Here is a 17,478-nt window from a genome sequence, read left to right as displayed (position 1 = left end):
ATCGACTGGGAACGGGGGAGACGAGACTTAACCGAGATGACCGGGCTGTACCATTTCCCACTTCCAAGTTAAGCCCAAAAACCCCGCGGTGATTTTCATCGTCAATATAAATATTAAAAAAAATTGTATATATAAGTATAACGATAATTTTAGAGGACGGGGGAATTTTCCCGGGATTTCTTGTCGGCTCGGTGAATAACTTAATAATTATATTGACTCAACAAAGCCTTAAATACCCGTCCGAGGACTCGTAATCCGCTTTGAAGCAGCTCCACCGGGATTACACGACCTCCCCATTAAAAAAGAGATTAAAAAGGTAATTACTTGCGAGGCAATTACCTTTTTACCTCGCGAATGATCACCTTCTTAATTCCTAGTCGTGTGGAATACGTAATCGGGTCTATATAAACAACTGATTAGCACATGCAGCTAAAGACTCGTCGAGGAACTTTTCCGACGAGGGAAGAAATTCCATTTTTACATTTTCTTTCCGGATTACAGGCGCGATAATAAACGCAAATCTGGTCACTGGTTTTAAGGCTTCCTAAGGAGCTTAAATCGCAATTTCTTTTCTCGTAACGCTTTCAGTAACTCGTACAGAAACCTCTTATCGCACCTCCGAGAGGTCCCTCCATGGTGCAATCTATTATAAATTGGACTACCAATTACATTAATTTATTTACAATAGAAAAACGTACCAGTTATACATATCCACGCGTAGACCGCATCTACTGACTGCATACGAAACATGCTTAAGGTAGATCATGTAGATAACATACGTATAGTCTTTTAGTGCCGTCTAATCGAATGCACCTATCGATACGTTAACGTGATTAATGTGTACTAAGGCAAACCTCGGTATCTTAGATTAATGTTAGAGACTAAGAAACACAGTCCACACAATTTTCCGACACCATGAGACTCGACATCTTTTTTTTCGCTTTTTTTCTTTCGGGGTAATAGTTCGATCCGGGTCGATTACCTTATCGATTATCGAGTCGATTCACGGCTCGCGATCGTTCGTTTCATTTCTCCGATGTCGCCGATCGGCAAAATCGTTTCCTGGCCCAAAAAACGGCAGCCACTGCTGCGGCCAAAAATCCGATTCCGGCGATAATTCCCATAGAAATTGCGCGATTTCTACGATATGCCGGAACCTCTAATGTTACTCGTTCGCTCGGTAGTATTTCGTCCGACATGGACACGGCTGCCACCTCGAAGGTATAAGAGCTTTCCTCCTCCAAGGATTTCACTGAAAGTTCCCACATTTGTAAAATTAATTCAAACGTCGAAACACTACCAAATATAATTTTCGTTTAGATCTTAGATCTACATCTTATTTTCATTTCTCCGAGCAAGAACTTGGGGTCGGAGCCCTCCGACATACGTTTTTCCAGATTTTCATTGTTAACCCTTGATCATGGAAAAATACGCTTCATACAAAAGTTGAGCGTGATATTATAAGGAACAACTTTTGTTTGAACTATTTTTTTATATCGTTAGTAATTAAGTGAACAATAACGCGTATTGGACGAGAGAGGGTTTCGGGAGGCCTTGGATGGGTGCCATTATTTTTTAAGGATGGACTCAGATTATTTATAAATAAATATTGATTTATAGTGGATTGTGGGTTTACCCAGGTAATATGTGTCGGTAGTTTCCGATCTGCCGTAGAGGTGTTCAGCTGGTCCCCGAAACCACCTTACGGTGTAAAGTCTGACGTACTGGGTGCCATAAGCAGGGGGATCCCATGTAACCAGATAGCCCTCCACCGTGGCCTGGACTCTCACATTCTGTGGTGGTCCCATGCTCTCCGGCTCTGAAATCGACACCAATCGATTACCTCCGATGGAAAATAACAAGTAAATGGAGTTAAATCAAATCCTCAGCTCACCTGACGAGTGGTACCCCGAGGCCGAGTTCTGGCTCGACGCGACTTGAACGAGGAAAATTAAGTATTCAGTAGTTAACCTTCACCCAGGAATGCGAGGGTAAATAAATTTCAGGAGTAAAGGAGGTAAAACCCATACCTGGCAGAGTGAACACCTTTACGGCCTTGCTGAACATCCCGTCCCCGTGATTATCCTGGCTCAAGACCATAAACTCGTACTCTCGTCCGGGATTTAAATTGTTCACCGTGGCTTCCGTGATCTTCCTCGAGGGCAGTTTCATGGTTCTCCATTCTGAAGTTCCCGTGGGCCTGTACCTGGTCCGGGAAAAAAATAGACATAAGGAAGTGGCACACGCATCCAGGTATATATTTTCCCCATTTCCCTACCATATGGAGTAGTCCATCTTTGGTCTCACGTATCCCGGAACCCAGGTGAGGGTCACTGCACTTTTACTGCTGTTTGCACTGAGATTGTACGGAGCTCTCGGAGGGACGTTCAAGACCATCAATTCGGCATCAGCGACTACTGTTGCTGCCTCGTTGCTGGCTGCACATTGGTAGATCCCTCGATCCTGCTCCTGGATCCTTTCGATGGTCAAATTCCCGCCGATCACGGTGGTCCTTTCTGGAGGCAACGCCGATCCATCCTGGAAATTTCAGAAATTCATTAAATACAATCCGCGACAATTTTTCAAATTATTAAACAGTGAATAAAATTAATTCCCGAGCGATCGATTCGACTATTTTTGAATTTGGTATTAAGTCATTTTTAACCCTTTAACATTTGTCCACGTATCCTCAGATTTCATCGGAATTCCCGGCGATCGTCAGCCTCGTTAGCCTCGGAATTGGCTTGACGAATACCAGAGCATTGCGTAGGTGAAATCCTGCTTTTACTAATTTATTCGAATTACCCCGCACACCGACAAGGTTACGCAAGTAGTGACGAGATAAGATGCGTTCTAATTATGTGATTATGCGCAGTGCTTTCTGGAAAGGGCTCGCCTGAGAGAATAAACTAATCGTGGAAACGAGGTCAGAGCCTTCCTCGAGATGACCCAAACCCAGGAAAATCGAGAAAATCCCGCGAGCATAATTACTAATCACCCGTCATTTTTCATAATATAAATAATTCTGAGGGTACAAAAATTTCACAATTTTTTTTTTGCCTTTAAATAAATCATTTTGAAATTTAGGATATCCGAAAGATCCGTCTTACTTTGTACCAAACTATGGTTGGTCGATGACTTTGATCGCCATCCCTGGCGTCGCAAGGAATCTCCAAAGTTTCCCCTAGTTTTCTCATGTAAAGGTGTTGAGGAGTCACCGTAAAAATCGGAGGTCTCTGGACGATCTGAACAAAAAGATGATGGACAATTTTTTAGGGGTTATTGATCATCGAAGGGAGATATTTATTTATTAACGGGGGACGCCTGGGGCTCAGCTGAAAAGGGAGTTCCTATTTGTTACAATTTGTCATTATTGCTGTGAAGCATATCGTGGAGTTCTTTAACGCCGTGTATGAATCCATTATGAAGTAGGAACTCCACGCCTCTATGGGACCATAATTGAGGAATAAAAGACCATAAATACCAGCCGTCAAACGGTCGTTGGTCTCGTTGGTGGCAACGGCACATCTTGCGTTGGAGTACGTTTATCAGGCTCGTGATATTGAGAGAAGAGTCTAAAATAGACTTTATCCTGTAGATTCGCAATTTCACGCCTAATAATCACGTCGAAACATTCGACTCGACCGATTCCTCCACCTCTCGCGATAAAAAAAATAAATAAATAACAAAATGGACATGGGCAATTAAAAATCCGATCGAATAAATCCAACGTGAAAATTGCAATATAAAATATTGCGATATAAAATCCGCCCTTTGCTAGCGAACTCGCACACGGATGTTTATTTAAAAACGTAAGAAATTATGTTTAAAGATGACATTGAATGTTATTAAATAAAATCTGAAGGACTTACTACATTGATAGAAGGACTCGGCCCCTCGGTGCCCAGGTCGTTATAAGGAGTGCAGCTGTAACTCCCTGAGTGCGTCTCGTCGACTTTGCTGAAGTAAAGCGATCCGTTTCTCCTGTAAAACACCCCTTGGACGTTGTAAGGGTCGAAGAGGAAGCCATCTTTCTCCCATCGAAGGTTCGTGAGCGGTGGATTGGCTCTGAAATGGCAGTCGAGAAGAGAGGACTTTCCATACGGTAGGTACACCTCCCTAGGTGCGTAAATGACCTTCGCTTTGTCTGAAATTAAAAGAAGAAAATTTCCAGGACTAGAAACAGAATATATCGAACAAATGGTGGCACGAAATCGGGGCCTAGAAGGTCTCGCTCGCGACGCTCTTCTCCTGGTTGTCAAAATGGTAAAATTTGACAACTAATCAATCCACCCAGTTCAATGAAAAGTTTCATGAACGATCGACTCCTGAAATACCAATTTCGTGTCCCCTTAATTTGCAGGAGTCTTACATTGCACGTTAAGAAAAGCGGAGGCGTTTTGGTGTTCCCCGTGGACGTTGGTCACTACGCATCCATACTCTCCAAGATCGCCCATGTCCGTTGGATCGATGGTCAAGGCCCCATCATGGGCCACGGAGACTCGATCCCTGAGATCCTAGAGAAAAATAAATCATTTCGATAAAGTCAAAACTACCTGTTCGTCAAAATCACCGCAGCGTCTCAAAGTCACAGCTGTGCATATCTAATGACCAGCAGAAATCTCGAATCTATTCAAGTTAAGTAACTTTTAGTAATTTTATTTACCTCCAGCTCCGAAATCTGGATACCGTCACGAAACCAGGTGACAATGGAGGTGGCCTCCTTGGTGGTGCAGTCAAAGCTGACGGACTCGCCTTCCATGACAGTCTTGTTGACAGGTGGGACTGTCAGGAGGTTCTCACCTGAAACAACCGGCGGCGGCGCACCTGGTTGAACGATTTAACGGGTCTGTCCGGTTTCCCGTTGATAAGAGGCTTTACGATTTTCATGTGCGGGATTTTCTTAAACATCTACGATTAATCGAGGAATTACGCGAAGTTGGGAAATCAGTCCTTGTTGGGGAGCTGGATGGGTGGCCAGTTTTCCGCATTGGTGACCACGTCGGAAACCGGACACATCGATCTACCTAGTGACGTTAGATCTGGGCTACATTGTCATCAGAGCACAATAACGACAATCGCTTTTGTGCCAGCTGAAGCGAAATTCTTTTTAGACATGCCCAGGAAAAGGTGCGTTCGCTTCGCCGCAACCGCGTTCCGGATAAATCTCTGGAAAGGAAGCGAATGGTCGTGACGAATGACAATGGGGAAATTAGTTCGTTTCTAGGGAGGGGTGAAGGGGTCACCATTTTCCAAAAGGCCCAGGATCCAGGACCAAGCATCGATATCCAGGATCAGCCATCACTCCCCGGGGTCCAAGATCAGGCAAAAAATTCAGAACCAGTCCCAAGGTCCTGGACCAATTTCTCCAACCACTTCCTCCCAGCATCCCAGTCCTTACCATCGATGCTGAGGTGGAACCAGGTCCCGTTGTTCCTGGAGCTGGGGGTCCTGTTGGGGAAAATGACTCTGCACTCGTACCAGCCCTGATCGCTCTCCCTGATGTTGGTCAGGTTGACGCTGCCCTGTCCCAGACCTCGAGCCTCCGCATCCTGGATCAAGTGTATGCGGCCCGTGTAATCGTTGGCCGCTGATATCACGCCGTCGTACCAGGAGAACACCGTCCGGCCCTGAAACGTTAGACGTTCCCAATTATGTCGAGTTAAGGTCCTCGGTCAACTCGTCCATCTTGAGAGATCCGTGCATCCGGTGGCGATCTGCACTTCGCGGTACGTCGTCCAGAATCGGGAGACGAAGCGAGTGCAATTGCAATTAAGTACTCGATAACCGAAGAAGAGGGAGAGGAGAAGAAACGAGCGATAACTCCCGGAGACCTCATCGAGGGCCCAGTCACGTGACGGAACCAAAACGCGATCAGCTGATCGGTCCACATCAGGTCCAAGTTAGCAGAAGCCTATTTCAAGCAATCCAGGATAATCCAGCGATCAAGTTCCCGGATGAATGGCATGGACCAGTCCAAAGGGAGATTTCTGGGTCACGGGAGCCTTTTTAGCCCTCATTTTCCCCCGCCATGACGAAAAGGTCCCCCCCCCAAGAGGGGGAAATTTTAATGAAATCATTACACAAGCTCGCGAGTAAAACCGCACAGTAATCCCAAGTTGAATTGCTGGAGACGTAATTGCGATGGATCAATTGAAGTCCATTTTGCACCTTTGCCCATTCCACGTGGATCGGTGGAAGAAGGGATGACCAGGGTGACAGCACGTGTAAAATTAGCCGATTCAATCCCAAGCAAGGATAATGGAAGACGCGTAAGCAGGGTATTTATGGCCCCATTTTTATGCTATCAATCGCGGGAGGAGGTCGACGGATTCTGTTAAATTCATGAATCAGACGCGAGAAAATTGGGTAATCGCTCCTGCACATTAGACGCTTCCTGTGTGTCGGGCTGAACCTGTAGGAACCGCCCAAACCATCGACCTGATGGAATACCAGATGACCATCCACCTACCATCCAAAGGCAAGATTTTTGACAAACACCATATTCCTGTTTCCTGCAGATATTTTCGAGCGACCTTTTTCCTGGAGAATGAATTTTGTGGTGCTTTCGTGAATTTCTGTTCGACCAAGACTATTAAGGACGTCGAAGTCCCTGGGCCACCGAAACAAGGCTGGCAAAAAAGGTCGTTAATAAAGCCTAATCGTCTGACAAAGCGTTAGATAGTGGCAAACTGGCAGTGCCCCTCTAGTCGGCAGCGACTGGCTATAACTATAAATATAAGCCATTACTAACTACAGCCTTGTGTCCCGTACTCCAATTACTATAGCGGAGTGCACCTGTTTTGCATACGCATCAGGGACCAATCAGGTTAATTTCCACGTCGTCTCGTACCCGGCCACCGCTCTGGAATTTACATTTTATTTCCGGCCTGCAATCGTCCCCGGAAGAGGGAATAAAACCGATTAGTAATCTGTAACCCTTTGCTGGGATTATGGATATATTTCTGTCCCGCAAATGTAGAGCGCTCGGTGCCCATCGCCTTAAGAGACCGACTTAAATGTTCGTCAGGGTGCGTCGCGACGTTAAATTAATTATTTTTAAATGATCTTCTAATTGATTTAACATCATCGACCGTGAAACCATAAACCACGGTCGACGATGCGTTCGATAATCGATTCGGTGGAAGAGAAATTGATTTTATCGGCCACCACATCGGCGAGGGTTGGAAGTCTTGCGTAAGATCCAGAAGAGAGAGAGAAAGAAAGACTGTAAAATGATACCGGGTAAATAATAATGAAAAAAAAACCTCAACCGCAAAGAGACGCGAATTACCATCTAAGATCGAGCGCGAGTGGTCGGCATAGTTCTCACGTGACTCGTGTTTCTTGTATATTTACTATTTTATAAGGACTGATCCGTGTATCATTTTATCTTGTAAAACCATCTCCCTTACCTCTTTACTTAGTTTCTGCGCAATTGATGAACAAAAATCCATTCGCGATTTAACCCTACCCAAAAATTATGAAACGATGCAAAAAATTAGTGAAATTGTGTGCACTCGGCATTTCATTAGACGGGGAGTATAGTAATAAATTATTGCTGAAAACCCTGAACTTACCTCGCGATTCCAGTACAGGATGTATGGAATTGGGATTTCATGAGGAAAGTCAAGGTCGCAGTTAAAGACGACATATTCCCCAACACCAGCGGTCAAATAAGTCGGTTCCTTCTCCTTTTCCAGGAGCAAGCCATGCCCCAGAGCTGTGAACAGGAAAAGGGGAAAAAAAACCTCCAAAAGTGAGCCATAAAAAAAATTAAATCACCCGCTAAAATCTCTCCGACCACCCCAAGATAATCAGCGAGCAGACCCCACTCCATGATAATAATCCTAAGAATGATAAAAATCATATAAATGTCAAAGGACCCCAAAAACCTCACCTTTGCAGCACAGGAAAATCAGGACGAGGCAGGCTATCCTCCTGATCATCTTGAAGACGGATTTCATGTTGGATCACAGGGCCCTCCTGCCAAATCCCTTGACACGGGCAGTCGAATGGACCACTGATAACCACCTCACATCAGCCGAGCACATCTGTCATCGCACTAGTATCGACACCGGCAACATCAGCGACACCACTAAAAGACCCACCAGATCAGGATTTAACCCGATCCCGAGACGCGACCGCGACCAGGATCGATTCTCTCCCTCCAAGGGTAGGAAGAGTGCCGGAAGGATCTGAGGAAGGATCTATGACACCTCCCTTGGCAGCTGTCAGGCCAAGACAAGATGACCGACACGATCTAGCACCTTCCCGAAGTCCAGGTGACGGATCTGGCGGACCCACTCCACCTGGGGCGGATTTGACAGAAATCAGCTGATCGATCCGCGTCAACGCGCGGAAGGGGCGGGCGGGGTGGGAGATGAAATTTCGTCGAAAATCCGAACAGGGGGGATAAAAAAATCCACGAAGTCGCAGGGTGGTCCACGGTTCCCACGGACTGCTCCTGTCCGAGTGGTCACCGGTGCAGAGATGACCGGGCAATTGCGGCTCTGATCTGCTGGCGGATACACGAGGTTAAGAGAGAGAGACATGCCGCGATCTAGAAGGGGGAGAGGGAGAAAAAGCCGATTCTGGGAGGGGAACGGTTCCGATGTTGGCGGTGTCACTTGGTGAGGTCCTGAGTTTCGTATGCAGGGCGAGGTTTTTCGGCAGAATTCACATTACAAGGGTTGATCCCAACTCGAGGGACTTCCCAATTGTTGGCCATGCTCGATTTTCCCTGCGCCTCCACCCTGGAATTTTTTTTAACCATCACTCGGGATTTTTCAGGGCGCTTAATTCTACGTGAACTTTTAATTACAGTTGTTACGAGGTCGGGCAGATTTCGTATTTCAATTTCGTCCGTGTCGCCCGAAGACGTGGACGGGATGGTAATTGAGTTTGACTTCCGGATGCAGCCATGTCCGGCGTAATTGCGTTTTAAATCTCGATCGAGATTATTAGCAAACAAATGGCGGAACATGCCGTCAGCGGATCTTCCACGTCTACGAGTCGATCTCTAAGTGATCGTTTATTCCTAGTCCACCTACGCCAATCACGACTCGCCTGTCACGCTTAACAAAGACATCATCTTCCGGTTCTGCACATTCGCGTATGTGTTTTGCAAGTGTCAAGCCTCTCTTGCATATTGCTAATTGCTCCCAATCAAACGTACCATATCGCGTCGCCTTCCGCCGTCTTCTCGATCGCACTTCGTCGACTTACGCGTCCGACAAGTCCTGAAAAAAGTTAAAACAAGTCTTAACCTAAAGAAATTTACCTCGTGATTAACAACCCACCAGACTTAATTACCTGAATTAAAATTCACGCTCGACGATCCCATTCCAGAGGAAAATTATTTATCGACTTGAAATGATCATCGTTGTCGTGATTAATTAAATCCGTAGTTCTGATCAATTGTCCACGTGGGGTGGTTCATCGTTAATAAAAATCGATGCACCTGTTGCGTGCGCTTGAATTGCACCAATGGTCCAACGAGGAGAGGAGCGTCGAAACGACGGCTGACATGACGTTTACGTGGGTGACCTCAGATTACGTCACATCCGTCCCTTGGCACATTAGCAGACTGCCCACAGCCTTGTCACGCTGTTGAGATAATAGATCCAGATTCGCATGGATCGCGATCCTGAGCGAAATCGAACCGGAAGTCGCGGGTTACGATTTTTCGAACCCCTAACGAAAAAGGCCCTGAGACCACGTGTCGACCTAAATCCTGAAATACAGATTCAGCCAATTAACCTCGTTAATTGACATTCAATTTGCAGACCCCTCATTTAAATCCCGGTTATGTTTAACGGATTGTTAAATTAGAGAATAAAAATTTTTCCGAAATAAGATGGCGGAGGAAAGCATGATTTATTTACACGGCAGAAAAGCTGAACACTTTCGGTTCCCTGTATAAGGCACCCGTTTACGAGACTGTAAACGGCGCGCTTTACGGTGAACGAGATATGTACAAGATATAATTAAATTATAGTTATTCGTGGACGGGAAGACCCACGGAAAGGCTCGTCCTGGAAGGACAATCGGCAAGTGTCGATTTTTGGATACTCTTAAAACTTAAATTTTGTCCGGTGTCACGGAAGTAGGCTACTCCTGACTGGCCTCTTCGTGTAGTCGTCGTCCATGTCCTGGAGATCCGGAGGATCCGTGAACCCGCTATCGTCGTATCTCGTGCATCTCGATCCTGGCGATCTCGGAGGATGCGTTGGATGGATACTAAAAATGACCGACACTAATAACTCCATTCAATCGCGGGGAATTAAAACCAGAGGGACTTAGAGTACATTTTTTAACNTCGTATCTCGTGCATCTCGATCCTGGCGATCTCGGAGGATGCGTTGGATGGATACTAAAAATGACCGACACTAATAACTCCATTCAATCGCGGGGAATTAAAACCAGAGGGACTTAGAGTACATTTTTTAACATTAATAAAATCGGAGAGCTAATTTTTTATTGAATTCATATTAAAGGGATGAGACGTCCTTTTAATTCCGAGCATCTCCTTAAGCTGGATATTTTTTTTACGAACTTTAGGATTGAAAATAGAAGAATAACGTGACAATGGATGTTTTTAGTACTTGAGAATTTAATTTCAATTTACCTGGTGCATCTTGAAGGACTCGTCTCTAAGGGCTCGTCGTATCTCCTGGAGAGCATCGTGAAGTCGCGGTGTGCAGACACCAATTTTTGAAGCCTTGAAATGATCTCATAATCCGGCGAGCAAATCGGCTCCGAGAGCAGCTTCGCCACGGAGACCCGGAAGCTTTGCAGCTGCAAAAAATAAGAATTTTTAGGACACGTTTGTTCAACATCCGGAGCCCTGAAGGGACGAAGGATCACCTGAGACTCTCTCCTGTTGACTTCGGACAAGTTTTGCTTCACTTGCGCGAGTTCGTCTCTTAGCAGCTGCAAGGAATGATCGTTGATAGACCTTTCCTGCTCAGCGGTTTCCGACGTGGTTCGCACTTGGTCTTTTAACATGGTCAACTTTCTGTTGTACCGGGTCCTCAACATCTCGCTCTCCACCAGTCGCTTCTGCAGCTCCTCGATTTTCCTGCTGCGCTCCAGCGCTGCGATCTGAGATATTAATGAAATTAATTATTGAAACGTTTGTTAATAATTTTTTAATCATTCGGGGACTGCACAATGTACTTTGTAATCCGCCGCTTCGGCCAGCTGGGCACTGAGTTCTCGATTTCTCGCCTTTTCGTCGTTCAGTTGCAACTGCAGGCGGTCCAGCTGCTTCATCAGTTTCTTCACCCTGCAGCGATTGGGATTGGAAAATCAAATCCTGTTATTATTTCCTATTTATAAATATTATACGAGGCGTAAGTATCATAATTATTACCGAAGGTTCGCCTCGTCCCTTTCGGACTGTAAAATTGATTTCATCCGGACGCTATCTTCCTGAAGAGACAATTTCCTGCGCAGCAGGTCCAGATGAAGATCCCTACGTTGCAACTGTTCTCGGAGGGTTCTAACCCGCCTTTGAAGTTGATAAACCACTGAAGTCTAGGGAAAAATATAGACACGCCTGTTAATGCCGAATTAATAATTTAATAATTTACCGACGTTTCCGCACATCGCAAGCGATAAATGAAAATTATAAAAGGAAGAATTCAAACGACCCTGCTAAATAATTTAATCAAACGCATTATTCCATTGAACGATAGCGACGACCATCTGCTCCGTACTTGCACTTGTTGGATAATAAAAATAACGAATAATCCGCATAGAAAAATACAAATCATTTTACTCCTACCTTCAGCAATTGAATAAACTTAATATAAGCTTCCTTCAACTCGACTTGTGAACTTTTTACAAAAAATTCCAAATGTCATATTCCCTTTTGATTTTAGTTTATGATATTTTTTTTTTTGAATTTAGAACATAATAACATGGAGAAAAAATTCACAAGGCGAGCTCGAAAGCTGCAGCGAAGCTTCGTGCATTTCGATCGAAATTGTCGTGAAAAGTGCGGAATATCGGACTCTTAAGACCTGCATTAAAAAGTGCATCTCTAAGCTCTAGTTTGCGAGGGTTCCTTTTTTTTCTCAGTGCTTAGAGCTTACTTCTTTTAGGCAAGGAAGCTCGTTGAACGACCTCTCCCGTCGAATCCTGGGAAACGTCGTGTAGTTGCAGCACATTAGCTGCGTGACAAGTGCACGACAACAAGACACAAACGTCAACGTTAACATCGACTCTCGTCGGCAAGCAAATCGAGCAATGACACCTCCTAATCGCTTCTCACCTTGTCCACTAATTTATCCGTCTCGAGACGGGCCAATTGCTCGGCACGAACCAGCAACGAGTCCATTTGCAAATCCAATCCGACATCTTGCGAAATCTCGTCCATTTGCATGGTCTTACCAAGACGCTCCATGAACGAAAGGAACTGTAAAAAAAAATCCAGACAATCCACTAAATCACTGAAATTATGAAAAAGCATATCTGCGCATATTCTAATTTCGTCGCTCATTTTAAAAGTCCGATTTCTTGAAGATATACCGATTTCGCAGAGAGATCCTGCGACCCTTTGTACTCTCATTTCGATTTTCAGGAACTATGTACGAAATGTAGATGAAATGTTTCTTGCCTACCGATTGCTTGTCTCGCCGCAGATTTTCCCTGGAAAGCTCGCAACTGGTCAATTCGGATTCCAGTTTGTGAAGTTTCGTTTCCAGAACGGATCTCTCGTCCTCGAGGCAGCGAATTTTCGACATGGTCGCATCGGTCAATTCCGTCTGTCGATTGGCAGTATCGGTTGCACAATTCACCTTCTCTCTCAGTCCTTGGATTTTCTGGGAATGTCGGAGAAAATCGGAGATTAATCTCCAGGGAGATTTTTTTATCCTCCTGGAGAATGATTCTTACCAGGCATTGGTCCTTGTTGTCGTTCAGGAGCTCCCTGATTCGATCCTTGATCGCGTTTTCGCAGGACTCGACGAACCTGTTAGGACTGCTGAGAAGAATCGCCAGAGACTCCAAAATGTGCCGATTCTCATTGTGGGTGCGTTGCACTTTTTCCTCCTTGCACTTCAACTCCTCTGCAGGTATAAATCGACATCGATTATTCCAACATTGCTATACGGAATTTCCAGCAGAATCGGAAAATTCACCTCTTAATTGACAAATCAGAGCCTCTTGGTTAGAGATATTGCTCGTGGCGTTTGTTATACTCCTATTTGCGTTTACCAACTTGTCGCGAAGCTCGTTCACCTCTCTTTCCGCGACTCTGCATTGCATTTCGAGGCATTCTTTCTCCTGGGGACAAAAATTACATTTTTAGCCCCATCTAAATATCAAGAATGAAATTCTCAATTTTTTCTCAAGGGAAGAAAAATTTCCTAGACCAGTGTCTGTCTCTTTGGCGGACATATTTTCCATTGAAAGAGGGACATAATGAGAACCTGAGATAATAAAGATATTAAGAACATTTTTACCGCGCAAATGCTACAAAACGGTTTGTATCTGCAAGGCAGGCTGCACATGATGACTACACGAGACCAATCGAGGTGCAACTGCAACTGAGATTTCCGCATCCGAAAAACGGCTCCGGCCGATTGCGGCTCATGAAACATCGCGCATATAATACCTCTGACCCAAATGGTTTATTAAATCGAAAGTTTTACGACTGATCGATATAACGATTTCCGTTTCTAAATGGGACAAGTCCCGATTACCCTGAATAGCTGCAAACGATAATCCCTGCACAAGTCGCCGATAATTGCGAGATCCAATAAGAAAGTACTCCTACACATCCGTAAAATGAGGAAATAAAGGCAACTCTTTCTGATTTCTGTGAAGAAAAAATATAATTCATTATCACCCAAAAGTGTTTTTCAAAATTCACCTGACGAAGTCGATCGAGGTCCACCAAGTCTGTCGTGACTTGTCTCTGCAGTTGCTCCTTTTCTGCCCCGACGCGATCCAAGGTGTCTCGGCAACTTCGAAAATCAGCTTCGAGCCCTGCGAGGTGCGTTTCCATGTTTGTACATTTCGTTCTAAGTCGATTCACTTCCTGGACCAGTTCTTCGGCTTTGTGGATGACGACGTCAGGCGTGTGATGAGTGCTCTCGCAAAATTCTGCCCCAAGAGCGTGGGCCAGCCTGCGGACGAAATCCTAAAAAAGGGAGAAACACATCTTTCGCTTCGAGTTCAAAACCCTAACTTCCGAAGAAATAAAGATCTCCTGAAGAATAGACTGGAGGGGGAAATAATTTTTTTATAAAAATTAAAACACGTATACGATGCACCTGCAAATTCAGCCTGGCCCTCTCTTTCAGCTGAATCTCACCAGCCAGGTTGTGCTCCAGTTGTCGAATTTTCTTGTCGTACTCCCTGACCTTGTCCTCATGGTACTTTACGTCCCTCTGCAAGCCTTGAATAGTAATTTCGCACCTGCCCTGAGTGGCGTACAAATTTCTCTCCCTGTCTTCCAGCTCCTAAAAGAGACGTAAGATTTCTCGACTCTCCTCGGACCTGAGTATTTATATTCATCAGTCGGGAACCAACTTGGATCCTCTTCTTCAGACTCAATATGACTGCATTCTGCCGAGCCGATTGTTCCCTCAGTTGGTCTGCTTCCATCTGCAGCTCCGTGACCCTTTGGTCCCGCGATCTGACTGCGGATTTCATCTCTTGCAGCTGATAGAAAAAAATAAAAATAAAAAAGGCATTTAAATTTTGGGCTGTCCACCACCTCAACACCACCTTAGAACTCACATCCGACAGAAGTTTGTCGCGTTTGTATTCCAGCACAGCCAATTCGCTTCTCAATGTGGTCGTCACGTCGTGGGCCATCGCATCATCCGTCTCCGTCTGGGAACCGAAATTCAAATTAAAAAGCCTAAAATTTCCTGATCAAAGAAATTGAAGAAATATACCCTGCTAATATCTAGACCCTGATTTTTATACACAGCGAAATAAAAATTGTTCATCCCTATCTAACGTAATTAACCCTCAAGATCCTAATTCCGCGCCGTCAAAGGGTCTTATTAAATTCCCCCACATTTTTGGTAAATATAGTTACACTAAAATTACTAAATGATGGATGTAAGAAGGTAAAGAGGTGCCCTGTTGCTTACCTCGGTTAAGCTCGCAGAAAAGCATGTTCCTCGGAATAACTTGGAAACTGTAATTGGAAAATTGCCGACAAACCCGCAAACCAGAAGCAGAGTTGAACCCGTTCACCACATTTAAGGTTCCCGACCTCCACCTTCTTTCTTCCGACGCGAAGGAAACGTCAGACTCGCACGTGACTATCAGGATCGATTATCAACTAATCGGTCGACCTTTCCGACACGAGGCTCTGTATCGAAGCACTTAATCCTCCAAAAATACCCTTAAACGCCGGTTTTATTCCCCATCCGAAGGAGTGTCCTTCGAACCTTTCCGACCTGGTTCGGACTGAATCCGACAAATGGCGACCGGCACGAATTTCTCGTTTGCGGTATATATTCCGAAGCTTCCGTGACTCGAATCGTGCTCGGAACGGAAACCCAGTCTGGCCAAATTGTAAATAAGTCCTCCCTTTCCGATGTCTTGGCGAAGTCGGGGTTGCTACCCTCGGCTCTCTAGAATCTGACGATATCGGAAATCCATGAAGAGAGCTGCTCCGATTCCATTCTAAGTTGCCAAAGTATAGTTTGATCGCCGCTAGGTAACAATTTAACGAAGGTAGAGAAGGTAAAGGTAAAGAGCGGCAAGTGGTGATTTTCAGGGATTTTTGGAAAAAACTAGAAGATAAGATGAAAACCAGGTAACTCCATATTGGCAAGGGCTGGAGTTAATGTTTTACAATATAGGAATTGGTGGATAAAAATGTCATAAAGACAGAAATTATTCGTCAGATATTTATGAATCCTCTTTATATCAATTGCGGAGGTAAAGCCATGTCGAAACGATTAGTCAGAGTGGAGTAGATGCATTATCACTGGGTTATCACGAATGAGTGGACAGTGGTTTGGAGAAGGAAAGGGAATTATTATTGACGGGATAATCTTCTCCTGGACTTATGAAGGCCAAAGTCGACGCGACAGGTATGGGGAACAGGTGAAATCGATCCTATGCAACGCTATGGCAACACACCCCTGTTCTCCTACAGGTCGATAACTTCTGTGATTCCCCGAGCAACACCTCGGGACGAGTCGAATTAAGGCTATTTACCGCTCGGCTTGTTCCTCTCCCCTTAAGATAAAATATTAAAACGAGTAAAATGACCGAAATTGAAAAATAATCCCCAGACACCCCCACACACGATATTCCTACGTCTCCCATAAAGCTCTTAAAAACTAAAAGGACTCCTTAATAAGCATCATTTTAATCCCCCCTAATTAAAACTTATTTACTAAGTACATTAACGGTCACAATGGTGCAGGTAGAATTATGGAAATGCCGCAGTGTTAATGCCCAGGAATTTTTATTCTACGCGTACACCTTGAAATAAAAAATGCCCGACCAAGCTCAGGTAAGGAAAATGTCTTCCAAATATTTTTACAACTAATTGTACAACATTCCGCTAAACGACGAAAGCTCAAAATTAAATTCAGCTTCTCCGGAGTGTGCAGTGATAAGCCGTTGAACCGTTTCGAAGACTCGGGGAGAATTTCTCGAAAAACGTCGGTAAAGCGTGAAGGCCTGTGACGGGTGAAACACGTGGTCGAGGTCCAGGTTGCGTGGTGATGTGCAGAAAAAAAAGAAAGGCCACGTGGAGGTGCAAGTTTTCACAAAGGAACTCTTCCGGAAACCTGAGGGGGCGAGATGCAAAGAGTCTCGAAGATCTTGAGGTCCTCTTCGGCGTTTCTTGGGGCGTCCCTAGCCTCCTCGGGGGTGGACATCTTAGTTTTCTTCTTTTCCTTCCTTCTCTCTCTTCCCGATCCTTGCACCCAACGAATGATCGAAGATTCTTCGCTCCGTCTTCTGTTCACATTTTCCACCTGCGAGGAGAACTGGAACGTCTTGGGCGTCCCTACGCGTGCACGGCGGCCAAAAGAGTTTCCCCTAGCGAATGTCAACACGCGAGCTTCGCGGGGGTGGAAGCCGCCATTTATGCAGGGGTTAGCCTCGGCATAATCGAAATCCATCGATCGAAGAAAGTAACGGACTCTGGGGCTCTTTTGATCCGAGGTCGAATCCAAAATAGCTGACAGTCCGGCTATTCTGGAAGTCCCATTAAGTGATCAAATCCTGCGGTCCAGAAAGAACCAAGGTCCTAGACAAACGGGTCGATATAGCTCTGTAACACGAGAAATTAATTTATCTTGAAGACAAGACAATCCAGAATAAACTCCCTCATTTTACAAAATTGTCCATGTACAAAAAGTCAAAGCCGACTGAGATTGGAGTTGTCACCGTACGCTATAAAACGGTGATTTTCATACAAAACTGTTACTCCCCCTATAGCATTTTTCTTATAAAACAGATTTCTTTTGGAGTGTGTCATTACGA

General features: G+C 44.9%; 2 protein-coding genes across 3 annotated transcripts; both read right to left on the bottom strand.

The window, feature by feature from the left end:
- Positions 1–659: 659 nt before the first annotated feature.
- On the bottom strand, positions 660–8,490 carry LOC105694828 (protein borderless). Of its 2 annotated transcripts, none has more exons than XM_023431779.1 (12): positions 7,901–8,490; positions 7,581–7,723; positions 5,402–5,630; positions 4,667–4,827; positions 4,373–4,517; positions 3,873–4,147; positions 3,111–3,245; positions 2,279–2,538; positions 2,031–2,206; positions 1,895–1,936; positions 1,637–1,819; positions 660–1,252 (listed from the first exon to the last, which is right to left on the bottom strand). In XM_023431779.1, the coding sequence occupies exons 1-12, from the start codon at positions 7,965–7,967 to the stop codon at positions 1,026–1,028; spliced, it is 2,043 nt and encodes a 680-aa protein (XP_023287547.1). In that variant the 5' UTR covers positions 7,968–8,490; the 3' UTR covers positions 660–1,025. The 2 variants fall into 2 exon arrangements, with proteins under 2 accessions (XP_023287547.1, XP_023287560.1); XM_023431792.1 differs by having other exon boundaries at positions 4,667–4,803.
- Positions 8,491–9,860: 1,370 nt separating this feature from the next.
- On the bottom strand, positions 9,861–16,868 carry LOC105694762 (coiled-coil domain-containing protein 170). The gene is made up of 15 exons (XM_023431762.1): positions 16,779–16,868; positions 14,755–14,844; positions 14,545–14,676; positions 14,286–14,474; positions 13,883–14,152; positions 13,149–13,293; positions 12,904–13,076; positions 12,630–12,830; positions 12,281–12,424; positions 12,102–12,179; positions 11,378–11,541; positions 11,182–11,290; positions 10,870–11,106; positions 10,631–10,800; positions 9,861–10,242 (listed from the first exon to the last, which is right to left on the bottom strand). The coding sequence occupies exons 1-15, from the start codon at positions 16,866–16,868 to the stop codon at positions 10,101–10,103; spliced, it is 2,334 nt and encodes a 777-aa protein (XP_023287530.1). The 3' UTR covers positions 9,861–10,100.
- Positions 16,869–17,478: the final 610 nt, after the last annotated feature.

This window comes from Orussus abietinus, unplaced genomic scaffold, assembly GCF_000612105.2.
Source record: "Orussus abietinus isolate OABI.00-Male unplaced genomic scaffold, Oabi_2.0 scaffold79, whole genome shotgun sequence".
NCBI classification, from domain to species: Eukaryota; Metazoa; Arthropoda; class Insecta; order Hymenoptera; family Orussidae; genus Orussus; species Orussus abietinus.
This window is presented reverse-complemented; position numbering and strand designations above follow the sequence as displayed.

Coding starts and splice junctions, on each gene's coding strand:
- LOC105694828 (XM_023431779.1), bottom strand. CDS start 7,967: ATGAAATCCGTCTTCAAGATGATCAGGAGGATAGCCTGCCTCGTCCTG. Junction 2,539..3,110: donor CAACCATAGTTTGGTACAAA/GTAAGACGGATC, acceptor TGAAATTTCCAG/GATGGATCGGCGTTGCCTCC. Junction 1,937..2,030: donor AAAGGTGTTCACTCTGCCAG/GTATGGGTTTTA, acceptor TCCTCGTTCAAG/TCGCGTCGAGCCAGAACTCG.
- LOC105694762 (XM_023431762.1), bottom strand. CDS start 16,868: ATGTCCACCCCCGAGGAGGCTAGGGACGCCCCAAGAAACGCCGAAGAG. Junction 14,153..14,285: donor GGGCCAGGCTGAATTTGCAG/GTGCATCGTATA, acceptor TCCCTTTTTTAG/GATTTCGTCCGCAGGCTGGC. Junction 11,291..11,377: donor AGGGACGAGGCGAACCTTCG/GTAATAATTATG, acceptor CAATCGCTGCAG/GGTGAAGAAACTGATGAAGC.